Source organism: Chiroxiphia lanceolata, chromosome 1 (genome assembly GCF_009829145.1).
Source record: "Chiroxiphia lanceolata isolate bChiLan1 chromosome 1, bChiLan1.pri, whole genome shotgun sequence".
Lineage (NCBI taxonomy): Eukaryota > Metazoa > Chordata > Aves > Passeriformes > Pipridae > Chiroxiphia > Chiroxiphia lanceolata.
In genome coordinates, this window is record NC_045637.1 from 107946689 (window position 1) to 107965480 (window position 18792).

Consider the following 18792-nt stretch of genomic DNA (forward strand, 5'->3'; position numbering starts at 1 on the left):
TGAAGTGTGCAGACCATGCAGGAGGAGTGGGCACACACAGTCATGAGCAGCCAGTGGCACAACTTCTGCCTATACAAAGAAAACCAGGTTATTGGATACCAGCTGCTACTTTGTGAAATACAAAGACAAGTCAGCTTTTTTCCAGCCTTGTAAGAAGCCATTACCCCTGTGCATACACAGTAACAACGGTGGTGTTTCTGCTCAGTCATAAAGCACTCAAAAAAATGCCCATTGCCCTGACACAGAGCAAGAAAGCCAGAGCTGGAGAGACAACCTGTTCTGATGAGCAAGCAGGGGACATGTGTGCATGCACAGATGCAAAGACAGCATGCAAAGCGAGTTTAGTAACACCAAGAGGTGAGCCAACACTTTGTTGGGATCAATCTGCTCCCTGCCACCCCCCAGCAGGAAAACACTGCTGTCATGAATTAGTCAATGTCACCACAAACCACCTCATTGCCAGCTCTGCGCTGAAGAAATCTCACATGGCAGGCAAACCATCTGATGTCCTAAGCCAGCAGAGCCAGGGTGCTGGCCTTTTGCTTTCCTCTCTCCCCACCCCCATCCCAAAACACAATAATGCTCTGAAACCCTCTTTCAAGATGGGAAACACCCATCGTGTCTACAGGATGTGAGAGGCGAAAGGGATGTGGGTTAGTTGGAGGACGTGCAGCAATGTGCCTCCAACTGCTGTGCACTTTAAGTCGTACCATTGCGTGACCTAAAGCTCAGAGCAGGCAGCAGCAAACCATAGAATAATATAATCATTTAGGTTGGAAAAGACCTCGAAGATCACCAAGCCCATTAACATAACACTGCCAAGTCCACCACTAAACCACATCTCTAAATGCCACATCTACACATCTTTTAAATACCTCCAGGGTTGGTGACTCAACCACCTCCCTTGGCAGCCTGTTCCAAAGCTTGGCAACCCTTTCAGTGAAGAAATTTTTCCTAATATCCAGTCTAATATCATGCATACCAGTGAGGGATCTGTCTGGGAGGTACCCTACTCACTACCCACTTTAGCTGTCCTATCTCCAGGGAGCACAACTTTTTCCACAGGGCATGGCTCTGAAAGTAAAAAGTATGAGATTATGGATCACAACAGTCTGCAAAATTTGTAAGTGTAGTTCTAAATTAATTCTGCTATTTTTTTAGAAACTATCTTCACCATTTCTGAATGTTCAGAACAGGCAAAACTTTAAAGTTAGATCCCAACCCTGCAAAGGGAGGCTGCAACATCTATACACCACTGCTTTAGGATTTCTAGCCATGCTGCCTGGTGCTCATGGTTATAGATGTTTCCAGGTTCTTATCACTAGGAGAAACCCTGAAAAAAACCCAAACTATCAAACTGCGTGCATGAGCTTCTCTAGCACACCTCTGTGAGCCACAGAGCACAGTTTTAATTCAACCTCAGCTTCCCTCTCCTCAAATCATCTCCTTTAGCGCTCCAAATACACTCAGCTAATAACATCAGCAGCTAATAGCAGCACAGCCAGGTGAACCAGGAGAAGTATTCATTTCACCTGGGCTCCTGACCTGCTAGAAGGCAAGAAGAGGTGATATAACTTAGCTGGAATAAAGTTTTTTCATCCTTTACTTGCTCTTTCTCCTTGGGCCTGTGAATGTGTTGATAGCTGTGCAAAGTCTTCTGGAGCAGCACCTTCAGGTATGAGGTGGGTTAACCTCAAGGCCACTGTCTTAGAAATGATGCAATCCAAACCTCCAAAGTCAAATCTCTGGACTAAAAGATGTCCTTGTAAAGACATTTGAATATATCTATATATTCACTACATTGTTCTCACTGTGTCCTTGAATCTGTGTTTGGAAAAAAAAAAAAGGCCAATTTAGTAGAAAGCATCCTCCTCCCTGTCCTATTAACCTGCTTTTATTTCCCCTGGCTACCAGCACACAAAGAGAAATGGCAAACCAGTAGCAAATCATACCCCAAGCAAGTGCAAGTGAGGTTGTGAGGGGGGTGGCATTTCTTCCTGCTGAAACCCAGCAGCCCCACCGGGCTGAACATTTGTGCTTCTTGACAGCGGGCCAGCAAGCAGAGAAATGAAGCCCTGCCACAAGCCAGCCTGGCTATCTGGGCATCCTCACTAGCAGCAGCACTCCATTGAGCCGAGGGCTCATACCACCATCACACCATATAGCCGCCCTCCACCTTGGCTCATTGCTAATTCAGGGTTACGTTATTCCCATGAACTGCTGTTTGTGTCTCTGCGTGGAAAGCCAACAAGGGAACATGCTAGCCTTCCGAAAAACCAAACTCTGTGAGGAGGAGGGGATTAGGAGGGAACAATGCTGGAGTGTCTTTAGTGAGCTGGAAGCAATCCCAGCTCCTAGCTACACAATGACATGCAGGAAGGAGTTTTGAAAGCTTCCCAGTCACAGAGGACTCCTGTGTGCCAGGCTTGGAGACGTCTGGACATAAAAATGGCCTTTACAGCATAAGGACGCAAGAGGACTACAGAACCCCACACACAGATTGGCCCTGGCCAAGTGGGGAATGGTGGCTCAAGCTTAGCTTTTTCTTTCTTGGCTTTGGGTGCTAATTGAGTAATCCAGATCCTTAACCTTATTGAGGTCAGGGGCTTCAGCACTAAACAGTCTTAGAAATGCCAGACTTTCATGGGAATGAGAAAGTCTACTTGCCCAGACCCAGAGCTCTCCAAATACTAGAGCTGAAGTGCAATTTTATGTTGGAAAAGAATGACAGGAGGAGATCATGCTTGCTAGGATGCACATAGTGGTGCAAAGTCATGTCTCATGCAGCTTTCAATATGATTTGCATGTGTTGTAACAAGCTCCAAGGCACATAAAGCAGCTCTTAACAAACTATATGCATGGCATGAAACAGGATCACGTGTTACTCAGGAAGATGTTCCCCATCGGTTCACTCTGATGCCCTGCCAGCCACTGTGATGTCATGCCTTCCTCCAGCCTGCCACAGACCTTCTCAAGCTTGAAGAGGTGATAACCCCCAAAACCAGTGGAGAAATGGTGAAGGTGGCAGTGGAGACACCCACAGAGAGCAGGAGTGAGAACATCGAATGCTGAGCCCCAGTAATAATTTTATTGGATTCAATAGTGGACATAAAGTAACATAAAGAGGGTACCAGTGATTCTTATCAATGGTCCTTACACACCTGTAGGCCTACAAAGCCCATGGAGGAGAAATTATAAACCTTTCCCAACATTGATTCCATTCCTGTTTCTTGATTATTCTGAGGATGAAGTAATCATTGCTCCATAGAAAGCATTTCAGATTATTTGAAGAGGTGTGCCTCACACAGACTTTGTTAGTGTGACTGCCTCCTAAAGCTGTGCCATAGAAACAATCTATAAAAACAATCAAACCAATGATTTAATACCTACAGACAATAACACAGTACAAAAATATATCAAGCTTGCCATTCATTGCACCCACAAGGCAAAATGCCAGTAAGGAAAACAGGACGTAAAAATAGGGTGACAGGGAAACATGCAGGAGTGCTTGACTGGATGAAGCATTCTGGAGGATGAAAACAAGGAATAATCAAACTGCTCAAAATTTAACCACCAACTCAATGGGATAAAGCTTCAAGATTTGACAGCATTTCCAAGAGTATTCCAGTTTTGAGGAGAAGATCTGGGAGGTGAAACCTGAGCCAAGCACAGGGAATAATAAAAATGGAAGCAACAATCTCTGTGCTTTTTTTGGACGGTGAATTCATGCTCCCCAATAACATGAAATTGGGCTGCAGCAGAAAAATACACATGCAAATCTCTGCTCCAGAAGAATTGAAGTTTTTAGACCATCATACTTACATTCCTAGAGAAAAACACACTTAGGTACGAATTTAGAGAGTACACACACTTAGTGCTGATCTGGCTTTAGACTCCAAAACAATCCCACAAAACATACTGATAAGTGCTTTAAAACCTGGGGCACAGGGAGCCTTGCATGGGCAACTCAGGCTTTCTCCTACAAATACCAAGGATTAACCAAATCAAGTTGGCACTGATGACAAATGGCACCACCGTGACAAAGCTGATATTCCGCCAGTACTTTCTATTTTTAAGAGATATTCTGAACAGTGTGCTGTGTTGAAGAGCTGCTAGACGAAAAGATTCTTCTGATATAAATTCATCAGCCTCTCCTCACAGAGCTGATGTCTCCAGACACTATCTTTGGGAAGATAACATGCATATGGAAGAGGAATCGTAAACTGTCGGTGCAGCACGCACCCATACAGCATAATCAGATAGGAAAAAACTGCTGAGCGCTCGTGCTGCCAAATGCCTAACATACATACAAACTCCTTTTAAACAACTGCTCTAGGAAGTTAAAAATAATTCCATGTCATACATATCAGGAAGCTGACAAGTTGTTTTTCTGCAGAGCTTTTAGTACCTCCGAGGAACAGAAATCAAAAACATAAATACTTTTTTCCTTTAAAGCAGTGGTACAGAAGCCTCCTCTAATCGCAAGAATTCCCAACAACCCCCTGAAATAAAAAGCAAGGCTGCAGTTTTAGGCAGGTTTTGCCTAAAACTTGAGGTATCTTAAAAGTCACTGAAATTCAAACTGCCTGAAAAGAGGCCTCAGTAGAGGAGAAAGAAATACTGCAGCACATCTTGGAGCAAGAAAACAGTGTTAGAATGATTTAGGGGAAGTATCACAGATGATCCAAGGAAACTGAAGTCATTCAACCCTCAGGGTGTGAAGGCAAAGACTTGATCAAGAAGCACTTGAAATAACTGGAAGTGCTCAAGTGCAAGATGATTTAAAAGTCAAGTGAAGCCAGAGAAAAGCTTTAGGTTCAGTAGGACTGGAAAGAGGACATGGAAGGGGGTCGTGTTCAGGTTGCAAGAGTAAGCTTCAAAGGTCAAAGATAGAAGCAAGTTTATGAGGCAATTTCCTTTCAGCCTATGCACAACCAATATCTGAGATATCTACCCAGTTTCTAACTTTCAGTTTCTTTTTGCCAAATCTGAGGGCACAGCTGGGCACATAGGCAAGGATGGGTCACCATCCTTGCAGACAGCTCCTCGAAAAAGCTACTGAACTCCACACACACATGTACAAAAAAAAAAAAGTCAGAAATGGATGGAGAAGCAAGTCAAACCACAGCCAAGTCCAAGTGCTCTCAGTTTAAAAAAGAAATGTGAAACACCACATGCTTGGGGGTGGCTTTTGCACAGCTTCCATCCACCAGCAGTGCTTTCAGAATTTTTACTGACAACAGCTCTGAGTGGAAATTGTCCAAATATCTCTTAAATCCACAAGCTGATGACAGAGGACTGTTCAGCCCCAGAAACTTTATCTCGTCCTTTCAGCCATGATTTGCTTTTCTGCAGTGTTGCTATTCACCAAAAACTCAGAAGCAATTAAAACAAGGTATGGTGGGGGTTTTTTGATAACCAAAGGGTAATCTTTACCAAGAGATCCCTCTGGGATGTGTTGGAAATACATCTGTGCTATCTGCCAGCAGTACCAACCCCTTACCCAGGCCACATGCTCAACGCCATGTTTTCAGGAGAGCAGCCAGCACAGAGGACACTGAGCAGCGCAGGTAGCTGGTAGCGCAGTCTCCATTGATTGTGAAAGAGGTCTGTAAACACAGCTAGAGATAAGGGAAAGAGCTGTACAAAGGACAAGCAGGAAGATATAGATAGATAGCCAAAAACTGCACTTCCATTGCTGCCAAAACCATAGGAGAACTTGGGCTGGCCAGAATAAAGGTTGCAAAGGGTAGTCAGGTACCACTGCGGCATTTTCCTCACAATAACATTTACTTTAGCACTTAATTCAGCTGTGGCTCTGGTGTTTTATTTATGGGAGCAGAATCTCTTGCAGACACGGTGTTCTTTCTCTCCCATGTACAGTGGGGCTGGTATGTGCCTCACCACTCGAGCCCCACACATAACAAGAGGGGAACAATTCAAAGATTTCTCTCAGGTGGTCCTGACTTGAGTGGAAGAGCCACTATGTTCGCCTAGATGGTGTTACCACTGGAAAATTCCTGCCCTGTTAGAAAAGCAGACTGTTTTAAAACAACTAATATGGGTTGTTCCCAGATACGACTATCCTCCTTGACAGGGTTTCACACTTTTCTATACTTTTGTCTGCTTAGAAGGAGAAAAAAGAAAAAAAAAGAGGAGTTAGATAGTTATTTTACATGTTATGGGCAGTAGGTTTGACAGCAAACCTGTTGAACTGGCCTTGCGTGTATAAAAGCAAAACTTGCCTATTTTACAATTCATTTTTCAATACCAAATTAAGACTCGCTTTTGTCACAACACCCTGCAATTCAGTGGTGCTGAAATGGAACCATACTTAGTCTTATTTGTTTAAATAGAATAAATAAAGAAACCAAATACAAGGTTTCTAAGTTAACATCCAGCGTGTATATCCAACAGCTCACTGCTTCCAGTTTGGCAGAAAGGTGACTAACCTTTATGCCAGCCAAGCCTGGGAGACGGAGGGAGGGCAGTGACCGGCAGTGACCTCAAGTGAGCCTGGAGCAAGCCCTCGGCAGCCGAGCGCCTGCGCCTCCACACCCGCAGGACTGTGACCAACAGGCCGACAAGGAAGTGGAGGGGAACAACAGAGCTATAAATATCAGGGAGTCAAAGGATAAGTCTGAAGGCAAAAGCAACAGCCTCTTTATGCTGCAGCCCGCAGAGGTTTATGCTCCCCCCTACCCTTGCGAAGCAAAGGGAAGGGCAGTTGAGCAGGACTGGCAGCGTGCGGTGAGCACCAGGGATTTAGGGCAGGGCCACACACAGCAAAGGCAGAGTTGATCAATTAGCTGTTCAGTAACCCATTAAAAACCCACTCAGCTGGGAACGGCCTGGACAGCTATTGTAGCTAAATTTGCACAGGAGCTCGAGCACGCTACCTGAAACGCCTATAAAAACAGAGCAAAAAATAGCCACACAGAAGGAAAAGGAAATTTTCCAGTTCCTCCTCTTCATCCACATCCACAAGCCAATGGCATGAACTGCTCTCAGGTATAGCCTTGCCCATTAGGATGTTCATTACAAAGAACAGAAGGGCATTACTGTGCCCTTTAACTGTATTCCCACAGCCTGTGACAGACGTACAGACAGTATACGCAGACAGACAGCCTGGATAGCCATGAGGCCCCCTTCCAGACAGCATCAGTCAGAGGGACTCCAATCTGCTCTGCACAAGTGGGCTGCATTTATTCCGTTATTTCTGAATGCAAACACAGTACATTCAGTAACCACAATATTCTCAGCCATCCTTAGCACAGAAGACAATCTAATTCCAAATGTATTTTTCCAGAGGAATTGTTTTTTAAATTGTACTTTTATACACAGTTGAACTTCTGGAACATGCACACACGCGAGGCACATGCAGGGTAAATGTATTCCTCTTACTCACTAGCCTCTAATAATTTTACCACAGGCACTGGAAATAACAGCTTGGGTTGACACCGGGTTCCTGCCTACACAAACCCCCAGCAGCAGGGATGGAAAGGAGGTCAGTGGCACTCAGCCTCCCCAACGGCGACCCAGCAGTTTAAAAACACTCGTGCCATTTGAAAATGCCACACAGCTTGATCAGGACATGGATATGTGCTGCATATGCTGGGGGTGAGATGAAACAGTTTATTCACAGAAAACATTCTTTTTTACCACAGCTACATATTCCCTTCATATTTATCTGCCATTGATATGATGCCCACCCTGCTCTCAACACCTTATAGAGCATTTCAGAAGCCACTGTGAATCACTCAGGTCCAAGATGAGGGAGAGGACCATGACGAGAAAGAATGTCTCCAGTAGGTCTCACCCTGCCTCAGCAAAGCCACTATGCACTTTTATTCTCCAATAAATCAGTGTGAATTGCCAGCTATTATTCAAACAAGCATAGACCCTCTGTAAAACAATAACAAATCTGGAAGCGAAGAAGCTACTGAGTTCCTATTTTTAAGCACTGTTATTAATAACGTGCCACAGTTCTTGTCTATATCACCACAACATATAATAGCATTGAGAAATTACTGCAGCATGTTGTAATTATTTCACTAAGGACTCCGTGCCTCGGTCTGTCAGCTTATACCTGCATCACAATGAAGAACAATGCGACTTAAAAATAAGTTACATGCACACTGTAATCTATGCCCTATCACCTCTTCTCTGCTCATCCGGCCAAGCCTTGAAATCATGATTTGGGCAAGACTCCCAGAGAAACACTAATTAGAGACTGAAGAAGCAGGGTCCTCCTAACAACGCAGCTGTAGGAAACATGCTAAAGCCCAACTCCATCAAGAAGCACCAAGCTAAATCTGTAAAAATCAGATTGCCTCCTAAGTGTCCCTGTTTAACTGGGGAGACCCGTGTTCACAGTGAGATAGACCAGCACTTGGTTTCAGAGTCAGTGTTTTCCTCTGGTGAACAGGGACTGACTGAGTTACTGCTTGGATCTTGTCAGGAATTCAAAGTACTTAATTCCCATGTTCGTAGTCCCTTGCTCTTTCTTTCCTAGTAAGAACAGCAGCATCTTTTACCTTCAGGAATGGTCCTATTACTCTTTTCAAAGACAAAGTTAGAAAACCACCCTTCCTGCAGCTGTACCTCGAGTTCCCGAACCACAGAAAACCCACAAAGCATTAAACATTTCTGCTCACAGGATGGAGCCCTATGTGTAGCTACCTCATCTGTCTTCTACGGTCATGTAGTACATGCTTTCTGAAAAGCAGGATAAGGTTATAGTCTTGCGGCCTCTGCTCATGATTCAGGAGTAGTCAGTACAGCATCACTTAATAATTCACCAATTTATTACCATAAATCAGCCAATCCATTTAATCTTTGCCACATGGAATACAGCAAACCTTGCAGGATCTGCAGGAGTAAGCTGGCAGCTCTAGTTTATCAAAATACCTGCGATCTGCAACATGAATCCAGTGACATGAAATATGTGTGCAGAATAGCCCAGCAGGCCTAGATTGAAATTATGTGGCCATTAAGTACTGCCAGATGTATCAATTACACATGGTGGGAGAAAAAGTAATATAGGAACCGATGTTTTCCCCACTAATCTGTTTCATTTCAGTCAAGCTTTATGGTACAAGTAACAGTGGTGGGTTATGGTTATAAGTTTAAAAAAAGGAGAAAAAAAATAAGGTTTATTTTATATGGATAAGCCAGCCTTTAACTGTACCATTCTTCCAGCCACATTCTCAACTATAAATCAGATAAAAATGACTGATTAGATGAAGCCCCTCAAATGTTCAAAGAATAGGTTGAGGTAGTTGTTCAAAGTTAACACGATGCCCAGAACTCAACTGAAAACAGAAAATCCCTGGGAAGGCTACTCAGGGGTGATTTCAAGGGTCTGACCTACATGCCTGGGCCATGTCTGAGGAAGAAAAGCTGTGGGGAGTGTGACAAACCCACCAGATTCACAGCTATCAACAAAGACCAAGAAGGATCAAACAGCTCAGTGCATTCCCCTCTGAGTTCTGCAGAGTACATGGCTCCAGATGCCATGGACACAGACTCTCGATACAGGGATGGTGTACACCCTTCAAGATCTTGCTGTAAGTCCACCCACTGCTTTTGACTTCTCCTGCAAAGACTCGGGAGTTGCAAAGTATCTTCTGCGACCACACCTTCTCATGCAAGAGGAGCAGGTGATACCCATATAGGTCTCGGTACTGCATCCATATGAAGCAGAAGTTTGGAAGTGGAATTTAATTGATGTATTATTTTATTAATTTGAAACTGACATCACCTGTTCCCCCAGCAGCAGTCCTGAGAGGAGCTGGAACCCCTGTCCAAGATGGGTGCAGTACTGCAGAGGAGCCCCAACCCCCAGGGAGATAGTTATGCTCTTTAGCATTGAGCTCCACACTCTTCATGTGATTTTACACAGAGAAATGGCTCAAATCCCAAAATGGAGTAAACCCGTAGAGTTTCATTTCACTGGAAAACTACATAACTCAGGGTATGACCTGAGAAGATCCTGCTGCTTTCCCCTGCCAGATGGTATGTAGAAGGCAGTTTAAGTCTCCCAGTAGCGCCCAGTAAGTAAAATATTGTTGGTCTCATGCAGGTGGAGGCCAAAAAAAAACCAACAAAAAAGCCAACCCCCAAAACAACAGCTCTTCCTTCCATCACCCCATGTCTTTTGTCCCCTGAGGTATTAGAAAGGGCAAATTAACGGTGGCTTTACATGCATCTTTATTTCTACTGCTCATTAAAATCCCTTTGTTGAGTGCACATAGATGATATCATCTACCAATTCCTTTTTTCTCAAGTTTTTTCTGAAGTTGCAGGAGGCAGGATTTCCCTTCTATTACATAAGGAGAAGAGGGTGTATTTGTTCTTTTGCCCTTTAAGACTTGTTAGCACGGTCAGGTTACTCGAGCCAGGCCCTCTTTCCTGATCTTTTCTTGCAGGGGAATTATTCTTGGCAAGGCTCCAGCCTAGTATTAACCCAATGGAGAAAAACCAAGTGGCTGTATAATGAAAGAGACATAAAACAGACCCACCTCAGGGCTTTGCCCAATCACTGAAAGCTGCAGCAACAGAATAGAAATAACAAATACAAGCTGGTGCTCAGTCTCCAAAGCATGCAAGTACAACCATCACCAGTACTATGATACACTACTACGATGTCTGTTTGGCAGTGGTACAATCCTTTTCTGCCATCCTGATGGGAAACAAGGCTACAAGCCAGCAGGCGAGGTACCACACCACAACTCTTCCCAAGCAAAGCATCAAGCCCCAGTAGTAAAGAACTGCCTTTCATAGTGACCCCACCTTTCAGCCCAGACTAAGAGACTGAAGAGGAAAGCAGAACGCCCATCCTGTTATTTATTGTAGGGGAATGATGGGAAAGCGATTCTCCCACCTCCAGCACCTAGTGCAGGGATGCGAACAAGTTGAATTTTTTGTCATCTCTTAATAGGAAGAGGCTGCTTCAGAAGCTTGTCTTTTTATTAGGTGATGAGATGATGTGCTTAGGGTGACCTGGGGTAAGTAGGACTAGGAAGAGGAACTTCCAAGTATGGTGGCACAGCAAGGATTACCCAGGGATTGCCTGTCTACCCACTGCCACCCAGGAGGCAATTTTGGGCTGAGGTTTACCTACTGTACCCCCAGCTGGAACACCGATTTAAGTCTCAGACACACAAATGGAGGTTAACTTCTTCCCTTTGAGAGATCTCTATTCGTCTACCTAACCAAAGTGAAAACAGCTAACCAGTTACAAAGCTGGGGGAGAAAGAAGGGCTGACATGTTCCTAAGACTTGCTGTCCACAAAATTAAGCCAAGGGAAAAAAAAAAATCATCAGTGCTAAGTACAAACCTTATATTGGTACTGGTATTTGTTACCCTACAGGCATGCAAGAAATAATTCTTTTATAGTGAAGAGAATCAATCACTGGAACAATCTCCCAGGGATGCAGAAGAGCCCCAGTGCTGGTGGTTTTCAAGGTGCAACTGGACACGGTGCTAGATAATTTCATCTAGGCTTCCTTTCCCATGAAAGGTGGGACCAGATATTCTGAGTTCACTTTCAACCTGGGCTCTTCTATGGTTCTGTAGTTTCTGCAACAACTGTTAAGGCTTTATTACTTATACTTTTTGCATCTAGAATACCTAACTGCACCAAGAAGCTGTCCAAAGCAAGCAACAGAGGAAAAGAGCAGCCTGAACTGCTTGACATCTAGAAGGAAACAGAGCTGGGCTCTGTGGACCTTGGGACCCCACCATCGTCCTGACACACAGTCCCCCTCCTTTAGATAGAGTGTAAGTTCTGGCTTTCAAACCCTCTATGAATTTTCATTTACTCAAAAGCAAAGAAAAAAATTAAAATAGTTAAGAGGTCCTCACAAAGTTACCACTTACTATTACACAGCACAACAAAAAACAGTTGGAAAACCTCTGCTGCAAACCATGTTGGGAAAGGTGCACAAGTGATTACTGCCTCCAGCTACTAGCAAACTTTCAAGCAAGCCATCCAACTAGAGGATGCACTTTTAGGATGCCGTGTGTATCAGTCAGCATCACACACGCCTGCATCAGGTTTCCTGATGCGGTCACCCAACTGGCACCTCAACACTAAACAGCCAGAGAAAGCAGTCACAGGGTGTTGTGGGAGTCACAAACTCAGTTTATGGCACGGAGGGACAGGCCTGAGGCAGGTATGGATGAGGAGTGGAAAGAGTGCCCTTCCCTATGGACTTAGGGTGCAGAACAGCCCTGGGGTACCTCCACCTACCTTGGCCAGAGGAAACATCTCTGGTGGGGCTATTTATCCCCTGCACAAAAACACTTGTTGCCTTTGCCCTTTGATCACGCTATCCTTACCCTATTTTCTTTTAGGTTTTTTTTGCGAGAAGAAGCAGTTGGTTTCTTCATCCTGCCCAAGAATGGAAAGGACAGAGAGGCCAGCTGGAGGGGATGATCTACATCCTCTGAGCCAGACCAATTCTGCCCCCCATCAATAAATCCCAGATTTGTTGAACAACACCTACAAGAAACACCATAGGCTTGGGCAAATTCCCCCCAGATTTGATACTTCAATCCAGTTACGTGTCATGCTCACGTACTCATTCATCATGTCAAGCTCTTCTAAAATTACCCTCTAGTCCTCTGAATGAAAACACCTCGCTCCTTCACTTCAAACATTGTGATAAACATAGATCCTTGTAATATGAGAAAAGAGGGTGAGGACCTTGCTGTATTTCATTTTTGTACTGCAGTAATGAATTTCAAAATAGCCTAGCAGTAGTAGTCATGCTTACAGATTTAGTATACATTCCCTTCACTGCTCTTCAGAAATTTAGCACTTCTGGTAACAACCGTGAATATTTCGGGTTGCTTTGCTTCCCCCCCCCCCCCTTCCCTTCAGCAGATTATAATGTGACATTTTCTTTCTTTTTGTTTGTTTTGAATGAAGGTTTGGCCCTCTTTCTGCACAACTGTTCCCTCAGTGCAAAGGACATAAAGGGCTGGAAGACAGCAAGACCTTCATCTTCAAGCCTCACCTGGAAATGAGCAGTACTTTTCCCTGTTGTTAACACCTGAAAGAAAAAGCCCAAGGGGTTTTAAAGCTACTTGCTTTGAACTGGTCATGAAAAAAACCAAAGCCAAACAAAACACCAAGCAAAAATAAACAAAGTGCAAACCCCAAAGCAAGCGCCAAAGCAGCCTTTTAACTGGCATAAAAGTCCCCAATATGTCAAATTGAGATTGTTTATGGGTCTCTACACAGTTTTACTGATCTTCTTGACTTGCTGTGCTTTATTTCTGAACTTAAAAAGCTAGGTGAGGCAGGTCCTCCAACAGAAGCACTGCAACAAGACAGTACTCCAGCTCCTGAGAGCATCCCAGACTACTTGACACCACCCCGGACTATAAGGGACCAGCATGAAGGAGCACACTTACTTATGTACATGAGGGCAGCTGTGCATAAAGTACATCAGCAAGCAGATGCCCATCAGCATAACTCATGAGAGCATCTACCTACTGTCAGACCAAACGGCCTTCAGATCCTCTGGGCAACAGCTTGGGTCACAGCTGGAGACTTCAGAACACGTGAGACACGGGCTGAGCATGCAGAGCACCTTGATTTATGGATTTTGTGAGGCTTAAGTGCTGGTGAGCCCCATGCAGTGGTGCACTCTCGTTTGCAGGAGTAAGAGATTAATTTCTGCAGTCGACTACTGAAGCTGGTCTACCTGGGCAAAGATTAATTTGCAAGGCATTTTATCCACTCCCAGGGTGTACAACCAGAGCCGGAAGGGAGACCACAGAGCTCACACACCGAAAGAAGGCAGTTTATGGCCTCAGCTAAGGCCGTTTTACAGCTGCAAAGCTCCACTGACCTCAGCAATGCTCGCACAAACTAGAGGAAATTCCTTCCTAAGGTGCTGAGTATGGCTTTTCCCACCATATACTTTTTTAATGCATCACGTTGATTTTTTCAGATCCGATGTTTATTTTCCCAGGAAAGTTTCGCAGGCTTGTCTGTGGATGCACATTACTCTCATTTCTTTTCAGCTTCTCACGTTATCACAAATAGGATCAAGTACAGCAAACAATCACATAGTACTCTCCCTGTGTGATTGATGACACAGATATGTGCAACAAAACAGAACAAAAACAAGTGCTTATATCAGGCTCCTTTGAAACTTCAAAGTATGAGGGAGACCTTTCACAGCACCCAGCACCACCGAGCGCCTGTTTGCTAATCTGGATGAAGCAAAGTACCATGCAGTTTAAGTGCAAAAATAAAACACTGCTGGGGCTACACTGCATACACAGTGGCCAGCTTTGGCTAAGGCAAGTTTATTTTAGAAGGCATTCTCTCTGCCTAGTTTTTGTAATAGGTGAATTACTTTGTTTGGGTTTCTTTCCCCAAAATGCTGAAGATGCAGAAGTGGTAATTAACACTTTACTGGATAAGGTCCTTCAAAATCCCTAATATATATATATAATTAATTAAAAATAAATCAAAGTCACTTTTCTTCCAAAACTGGATTATTACAACAATCCTGAGGCTAGTGATAGACCTGCTGAGGACAGAAACTCAGGTTATCTGCCTCTGCCCCCTACCCTGATGTCCAATCCCACCAGACTTCATCCTCAGGTCTGCTCCAGCCAAGCAGCTGTTCACAAAAGAAAAAACAAGAGTGGAAATGAAGGGGGAAGTAGAGCACACCTGAACTACAGAAGTAGAATACTGAAATATGTTAGGCTGAAGCCATCAGTGTAACAACTCAATACCCCCGCTGGTCTGTCATCTCCATTTTGGGTATCAAACAGTGATGGCTGCAAGATGACAGATGTTTCCAGGCAGTGCAGAGCAGAGGTATCCCTGGCCACAAATACTGTACTGCAGCTCAGGATGTCATATCACTGTCACCATCCTTCTCGCATGCCTGACCTCTGCAACTGCACCACCAAGAGTGATTATTCAGCATATTATTGGAAAAGGACAGAGCTCATGGTGCACCAGAGTTAATGGTTCATCATCACTTCACATCCCCATAATATCCCTTTTGCAGAAGTCCAAGTCTCCTGCCCCTATTCATTTCCAGCTGGAAGTCTGAATGGCAGTCAGAGAGAAAAGTTACTTTATCAGTGCTGTAAACTAAATGCCAGATCAGCTGGGACAGATTTGCCACACGGAAAGGAAAGGGTGGCAGTTATTTCAAAATCCTTATTGCATTCTTACATTGCTGTATCAAGCAGAAAGTTTAGCAAGACAGACATCCCTAGCACTCTTGCCCAATTCCAGAAAACAAAAAGCAAACTCTCAGCTTTTCATTAACAACAGAAGTACCACCCCAGTTTACCACAACACCAACAGACCTTGCTCCATGCCCACAGTCTCAGTACAATCAGGGGCCCACCTGGCACAGGGACAGTAGAGACTCCCCAGGAAGCTGCCCCACGTCTTGAAGCCCAAGGATGAGCTGTCCCTCCAGCTCAGCAGATGCCCCATGACCACTCATTAACAAGCTGTGTCACTCTTGCAGGACGAGCTGTGGCATTCCACGCCTGTTACACAGCCCTTGCCCTGCTACTGCCCCCCAGCTTCTGGCAGGAAAGGCAGTGTTCCATGGCTTTTTCAAAAGGCTCTTGGAGAAACAATCCTTGACCAACCATTAACAGGCCTACCCGACTGCAATAGCTCAGTCTTCTTCCCTGCACAGATGTGTGTACACGCACCTCCTCAGGAGGTCAGCTACCTATCAAGTATTACAGCAGCCTTATCAAGGGACAGTCCCAATGTTATGACTCAACCAGGGTTCCACTCAAGAAGTGGGAAACACTTAGTATTCCTAGGAAGGAGTGAGTCCCACTAGGATCACAACACGACTCTACAGTGTCCAAACATCAAAGGTATTAATGTACAATCCTACATGAAGCTGGGCCTGCAGGTCAGCTGCTGCCTCTTACCTGTTCTCCAGCAGCGTCATGCACACGACCTCCCGCACGCCTGGGTTGTTGGCTTTCTCAATGGAGCAGCTTTGCAGATTCCAAGTAGCCACCCTCAGAACAGGTCTGCCATCTCTCACCCCCCCAAACATCTCCACAGAGGGGCGAGTGGATATGATCTGGGTTGGACCCCCAGGGGGAAAGTCCAAGTCCTCACTCTGGAGGCTTAGAGAAGTGGGGCTGGGGTGAGGCTTGGCCATGAAGTTGAGGCCACCGTTAGTGTTTGTCGAAGGGGGTCTGGAACGCTCTGCAAAAATCTGATGCCTGATTTTGTCCAGGAAGGAGGAATTGATGCAGTCCATCCTCACCAGATCCTCGATACTTTTGAAGGGCCCGTGCTCTTTACGGTAGTCCACGATGCTGTTGGCGATCTTCTCAGTGATGCCACGGATGCTCATGAGCTGTGCCGGGGTTGCGGTATTGATGTTGATCTTGGTGGCGGAGAGGTGGTGCTCAGAGGCCAGGTCCTTGCGCAGTGAGCTGGGCGAGTGCTGCGCCGAGCTGCCCTTGCTGCTCACGCAGATCTCGAACTTCACCTGCTCCAGCTTGGCCGCCCCCACCCCACTCACCAGCGCCAGGTCCTCCACTTTCTTGAAGCCGCCGATATACTCGCGGTACTCCACGATGTTCTGGGCCACCACCCGGGTGACCCCGGGGAGGGTCATCAGCTCCTCCTCCGTGGCCGTGTTGATGTTGAGCCTCTCCTGGTTGACGAGGATGTTGCTGAAGTTGCACGCCGCGCTGAACTTGCGGCTGTGGCACAGGTCGGCCGGGTCGCGGGGGATAGAGCGGTGGCAGCCCAGGCTGCCCCCCATCTCACCGCCGCCGCCACGGGCCGCTGCCGGAGCCGGGGGAGCGGGCGCGGGGCGCTGCCGGGGCTGCCCGCCCGCGACTCATGGACCTCCGCGGGAGGCCGGCGACGGAGCGGGCGGCTGCGGGGCACCTGCGGACAGACCCCGCACCGCACCGCGCGCTCGATCAGCGGACCCGCGGAGGGATCCCCGGCCCTTCCTCCTCCTGCCGCTCTCCTCAGGAGGCACTGCCGCTCCCCCGGTACCAGAAAAGCCGCCGCAGCCGCCGCTTCCCGCCCGCCGCCGCCCCGTCCCCCGGCGCTCCCAGCGGCTCCTGCCGCTGCCCGTGCCCCGCCGGCGGTAGTAGTAGGTGGGCGGGAGCCCCCGCCCCTTGGCAGGAGAGGCGGGGCTGCCGCCGCCACCGCCTCCGCCCCCCGGCGTCAGTCGCGCCCGCCCCCGCCCGGGCACGGCGGGGACCGGCCGGCGCTGGGAGTGGGAATGAGGGCGGCTGTCCCGGCGGGGCTCCCTCCAGCGGGGTCCTGGCCCCGGCTCCGCGCCGAGCCCCGGCAGGGGGCGAGGAGGAGGAGGCTTGACCTTCTCCTTCCTGCGTGGGCACTCGCCCCCTGGGCACAGGCGGACTAAGAATGTCCCCGGTGCTGTCACTTGGCCGCTAAGGGCAGGCTTTTCCCTTTTCCAGGTGAAAGGACGCTCGGACGCTTCTTGCAGCATTCTTGTCCCAGAAGTTCCCTGGGCTCGCCTCCGTGCAGCTGGCAGGGAATAAGTGTGTTTTCAAACCTCGAGAAGCCTCATCAGTCATCTCAAAGGGCTTTTTTGTGCACTTGCAGGGCACTATGCTTTCATACGTCTGGGTTAAGTCTGCTTTCTCTTTCTTTACTTTTTATTTTTGACATCTCAAGCAATTGTGAGAGTGCTCAACAAATTAAAACTCCCTGCAGAATCATGCTTTTGGACATAATATGTCTGCGTACTGGATCTGCCTCAGCCCATGGTCCCTGATCTGCTGCGTGCCTAGCTTTTCCCCAAGCCAGGGTAACCTCATTCTGCACCGAAATCATGACTGTGTATCATCTGTGTGCCTGAGCTTTAATATAGTTTGTTCATGCCCTGGGAGCCACAGCAGCCCACCGCAGTCCATGCTGGTGAAGCCACTGAACTATCTACCCAGCTTCTACAGCATCCAGTCCCATGCTGCACTGTCTGCAATGCTATCTGTAGCCAAATTAGCTCATTTGAAACTAGCTCGACTGTGCCCACACAGGAGTGACTGCAATGTCAATGAATCCAAAATATAATCGGTGGGTGTAACTGAAAGGAAGGGGGAAGAAAACTGAAAGAAAGAGCAACATATTCTTACAGATGCCGGGTACGCTCCCTGATGCTGCCTGCTGCTGACAGTATAAATATATATTTCTTTTAGCTGGATAGAATATGGTACACGTATATTTTCAACATCAAGACTCTTCGTTGTCCCTCTGATGAAAATGAAAACAGCTTGCAATAGCAGCTTATACATATATTTTTCAATGGAAATTATCTGGGTCCACCTGAAATAAAAAGTTGAACTCATTCATCTTCTTGGTGAGGGAGAATGTTGTGTGCATAAGGGAGTGCAGGCTGCACCGGGCTTTCAGACTGCGCAGGGCACTGGTGCTTTAACACTGGCGCTAGATACTCTGCTGCAGATCACATCTCTCTCTTCTGTTCGCTTGAGCAATAGAGCTAGAAAATTATCATTACAGGAATGGGTACTGGCTGCACTAGGGTATTGGCTCTCTGCTGACTGCTGGAGTGGAGAAAGTGCTCGCTTAGGTGATTAAATGCTTCCACATCTACTGGAAAGTGCTCTGTGCACTGCGATAACAGTGGCCAATGCAGCAGAAGTCATGCTGGGCCTATTCCTGCTGGGATGGTACCAGCACAGAGCTGGAAACAATTAACCATTGAAACAAGTATTCTTTTTGAAGCAGTATTATTATGGTAATAGCTCCACAAGCT

At 46.5% G+C, this 18792-nt stretch overlaps 1 protein-coding gene across 1 annotated transcript in view; it reads right to left on the reverse strand.

Moving 5' to 3' along the window:
• The window catches only part of EEPD1 (endonuclease/exonuclease/phosphatase family domain containing 1), a 62407-nt gene extending 45573 nt beyond the window's left edge, over positions 1–16834 (reverse strand). Inside the window, exon 1 of the mRNA XM_032708467.1 lies at positions 15947–16834. Coding sequence (XP_032564358.1) covers positions 15947–16800 — 854 coding nt within the window. The 5' untranslated portion in view covers positions 16801–16834. The remainder of the gene's footprint in view (positions 1–15946) is intronic.
• Positions 16835–18792: the final 1958 nt, after the last annotated feature.